The following is a 4128-nucleotide window of genomic DNA, read 5'->3' as shown; positions in this document are numbered from 1 at the left end:
GGACATACACGGAGTCAGGATGGACGAGTGTAGGGTTTTTGGTATTTAGCGTACCTATTTAATTCGTTTTTAAAGTTACGGGTAGTTTGAAATAAGACCTAGCATACCTACTTAATAAGTTTTTAAAGTTAAGGGTAGTTTGAAATTGAAGACTGTTATTGGTTGGGTATAAAAAGAAAGACACTTGGCGGACAGCTCTTTTTGGTTGTTGAGTCGTGCTAGCAGGCGGTTGTCAAGAGAAGAGATTATTGTGAATTGGAAGAAGACAAGAAAATAAATGGATAAATATCTTCAAGGTGTTGTTATTTTTACACCAGTATTAGTGGATTCCAGACGAGACAATTTTTCGCCAATCTGATGAAATTGTCCGATCGAATCAGGCCGTGCGGACGCAAAAGCCAATTTGATTCCCCGATCAAATCAGCAGGTGCGGACACAAAAATGCCAATTTTCGAAGTTAGTATCTATGGAATGCAAATTGGTGATTAAATTGTGTACGTGAGGATGCTAGAGTCGCTAGATGAGATTAGCGCCAATTATTTTCTTGATCAAATCGGTCGATTTGCCCAGCTCGTCTGGATATGGCTTAAATAACAAAAAAATAACTGTAGCTGGTCAAACAAATCTTGTCAGTAAAAAAAGCGCGAAATTCAAATTTTCTATGGAACGATATCCATTCGCGCCTACATTTTTCAAATTTGCTGCCTTTTTCTATTAACAAGATCTGCTTGACCATCTATTCTATACATACTACTCTTTGGTGAGATAGCAAACGATGAGTTGGAGTCAGTTTAAGCTTGGCACAGACTAAAATTTCCAGGCCAAGTCGTTACTAATAATTTCGGAACGCCGTCGGTTATTCTTCTCTTCTGCTTCTGTGACTTCTGTCACTGCTCTGTCATTGTAATGTCAAGTCAAAATTTGTGCTTTACTTTGGATTTTGGAACAAGTTGGTTCGATATCTTCAGAAATTTGTGATTAAAAACTTAATATTAATAGGAATTTGACGAATAATTATCAGTTACTCTTAGGTAGTAACTAATTAAGATGGCGGGTCAAATTTTGTTCCATTTGCTTGGGGCTTTACAGTTCGCCTTTGGGTGTTATTACGATCACACGTATGTAAGACTCCCGGGCACGACTGGTGCAGGATCCTTTGGAGGAAAGTTAAAGTTTTTAACTTTCATTGATGCCGTAAGTACTTTTTGATAGAAAAACGACCTGAACTAAATCCGTTACATCGTTTTAAAGTATACTAAAGAGGTTATTTATTTTATTCTTTCAGATAATTCAAACGGTGTACTTCACTGTGGCGCTAATAAATGATGTTTGGGGCACCAACGAGCCGACGCCGTCAGTGAAGCCACTGATTCGACGCATAAAGGACACCTTGTTTAGTACTTTAGCATTCCCAGTGGCAATGTTTGTTGGCATCACTTTCTGGGGCATTTACGCCATTGACAGAGAGTTGATTCTGCCACAGAGGTTGGATGCAATTTTTCCATCATGGTTGAACCATGTCATGCATACTAATATTGTTGCTTTTACTTTAATTGAACTCCTAGCATCATTCAGAATGTATCCATCTAGAAGTCATGGTATTTCCCTTTTGACCGCTTTCATGTTATGCTATGCTATATGGATACATGTCATCTATGTCCAAACTGGAGCTTGGGTTTATCCAGTCTTAGAAGTTCTTAACTGGCCACTAAGGGTTGTATTTTATTTGTTCGGTCTTGGATTTGTATTATCGCTGTATGTTGTTGGAGAAAGAATGAACAAAGCTGTGTGGTCCAAAGAAATAGAGAAGACAGTTAAGTCAGGAAAGAAAAAAGCTAAGTAATTATGTAACATTGAGTACAAAATAAAGGGATTTTTATTCTATTTAGGAGAGTACTTGTAACTTATTTATTATTAATTGGGATAGTAATATGATTATTTTAAGTGGGATGGTATTTTGATGCCCTTACATAAGGAGTGGTGATTGATAATGTTCTACAGCTTATTATTGCTATAGCTCAGAGCTCTGTTTCTTTATGCAGTAAGTCTCAATGTTTAACCTTTTAACCGCCCTAGAATACGTCATCGAGCGTGCTCGTGTCGCTGGGGGGTATGAAGTTACATGAAGTTTGTCTATTTATCAGACAGCGGCGAAATGAGCCCGATTTTGTATGTCTTATATATCACACTGATTTAAACTTTCACGATTTTTACACATTATTCAATTCTTAAAACTTAGATACGCCATCAAGTCCCATTGTACAATTTAATAATGTCTTATATATCAGTCTACGGCGGTTAAAGGGTTAAATAAACTGGTTGTGATCAGTGACAAGAGCAATATATAGTATACTACTAAATTCTATAGGTACTATGAATTCTCTTCTTAGTACAGGAAGAAGTCTAGATGTAACTAGAGGTCTATTGGACCATAACCAGGCATTATTATAGGCAGGCATAGGCAGGCAGGCCAGGCAGGCAGGATTGGTCTATTGTAACCAGGCATGTCGCAATCCATACCCAACATCGCTGTGGGCATTGTTTAAAAAAAGTCTCAATCCTAATACTCATTTGTGTCTTTACGGAATACGTTACTCATACAGGGGTTCCCAACCTTTATATGATGGTATAAATCCAAGAAAATGTATAAATTTTGTTAGTCAAGACTGTTCGCTGGGAACTTCTTTATCAGAACTTTCATTATCGGACTCATCAACTATTATACAACTATTTAGAAAGCCTAGATAAATTAAGATGTTTTAAAATGAATTAATTTCCAAGTGTAGCTGTGATATGCTATGCTAAATAGTTAAGCTATAAAAATAGTTGAATGATTATTAAGGAAAATTTAAGCTTGTTATATTTCAAATACCCAAAAAAAGTAGGACACTAAAGTCAATATGTACATGTTTATCATCATGGGTATTTTAACAGGTTATATGTACAAGTAGGTACTAGAGAAATAAAAACCCAACAATGTCTAGTTGGAATGTTTTAAGACTAGGTTGCAGTTTTAATATTGCCTGTGATACACACAGTATTTTTAATCATGCTTAAAAAAATAAAAATTTTAGCAAATCACAATAATAAAGGGAAAATATTTCCTTCCTTCCTGTACGTGAAAATGAATAAAACTACGAGTATTTAGAAGGAAGTCTGATGAAAACCAAATAACATTTAATTATTTAGTTAAGTATAAGTGTAAGGCCTGAGTGGACGCTCGAGTTGGGCGTGCAGCCAAGCGTATAGGAGCAGCCTTAGTGCACGCTGCTCAAACCACTTGTGAGCCCGACGCCACGCTGCACGCCCCGCTTCGAGCGTCCACTCGGGCCTTACACTAATGCAATTTATTGAATAAATTATTTCCTTTTGATTCTGACATTCTAATCTCAAATACAATTTAAAAGCTTTTCAAACAAAACACGTAAATCTACTTACAGTCGTCTTTGGAAACATCGGTACATACAAAGTTCTCACAAATATTTGAACCACAGACAAGACATCCTCTAGACTGAGCATAGTAACGCTACCCCCTCTGCCACAAATATACGGTAGTTTTACTCCATCTTCGAGTCAAAAGTGTCTTTGTGTGACGTCCGTGTCTTTGAACGGACCAATCACGCCACGGGACTCGCTCCCCTCGTCCCCCGCACCTCAGTATTTTTGGCAGCATCGATTTCATGAAATAATCGCTCTAAACTCCGTCTAGAGGATTCCTAGTCTATGATTTGAACATAGCTCAAAGTGAAAGGTCCAGATATATATTATTGATGGCGACTGAACACAAAAGCAATAGTTACTTACGTCATTAATTACCTGTTTAACGGTGTGGCCTCGTCTAATATTGCTTGGTTCAAGTTTCGTTAACTGTAGGTGTAATACCAGTGAAAACAGGGCGAATTATTTTGATTATGTAAATTTTGGTCACAAATTTTAATCCGAAAATGTAGAAGAGAAGACCTAAGTTTTCTTTAAGTTAAAGAAAGGCCTGGATATCATTGTTTTTATAATGAATTTTATTGAGAATAACATTCTTTAACAACAGGGATTGCCTGACTCATTTCTAAACGGCCTAGCTTTCGCCAGTTTATCGCGCACTCGGGCAATTCCGTATAAAATAAGAAAAGT

The 4128-nt window shown here is 36.9% G+C and overlaps 1 protein-coding gene across 1 annotated transcript; it reads left to right on the top strand.

Annotated features, from left to right (window-relative positions):
• The first annotated feature begins 902 nt into the window (after positions 1-902).
• LOC134653824 (androgen-induced gene 1 protein-like) lies at positions 903-1974 on the top strand. Its single transcript, XM_063509187.1, has 2 exons — positions 903-1194; positions 1286-1974. The coding sequence occupies exons 1-2, from the start codon at positions 1048-1050 to the stop codon at positions 1841-1843; spliced, it is 705 nt and encodes a 234-aa protein (XP_063365257.1). The 5' UTR covers positions 903-1047; the 3' UTR covers positions 1844-1974.
• Positions 1975-4128: the final 2154 nt, after the last annotated feature.

This window comes from Cydia amplana, chromosome 14 (genome assembly GCF_948474715.1).
Source record: "Cydia amplana chromosome 14, ilCydAmpl1.1, whole genome shotgun sequence".
Lineage (NCBI taxonomy): Eukaryota > Metazoa > Arthropoda > Insecta > Lepidoptera > Tortricidae > Cydia > Cydia amplana.
Note: the sequence above shows the minus strand (reverse complement) of the source record. Positions and strands in the feature narration are given on the sequence as shown.

Coding starts and splice junctions, on each gene's coding strand:
- LOC134653824 (XM_063509187.1), top strand. CDS start 1,048: ATGGCGGGTCAAATTTTGTTCCATTTGCTTGGGGCTTTACAGTTCGCC. Junction 1,195..1,285: donor TTTTAACTTTCATTGATGCC/GTAAGTACTTTT, acceptor TTATTCTTTCAG/ATAATTCAAACGGTGTACTT.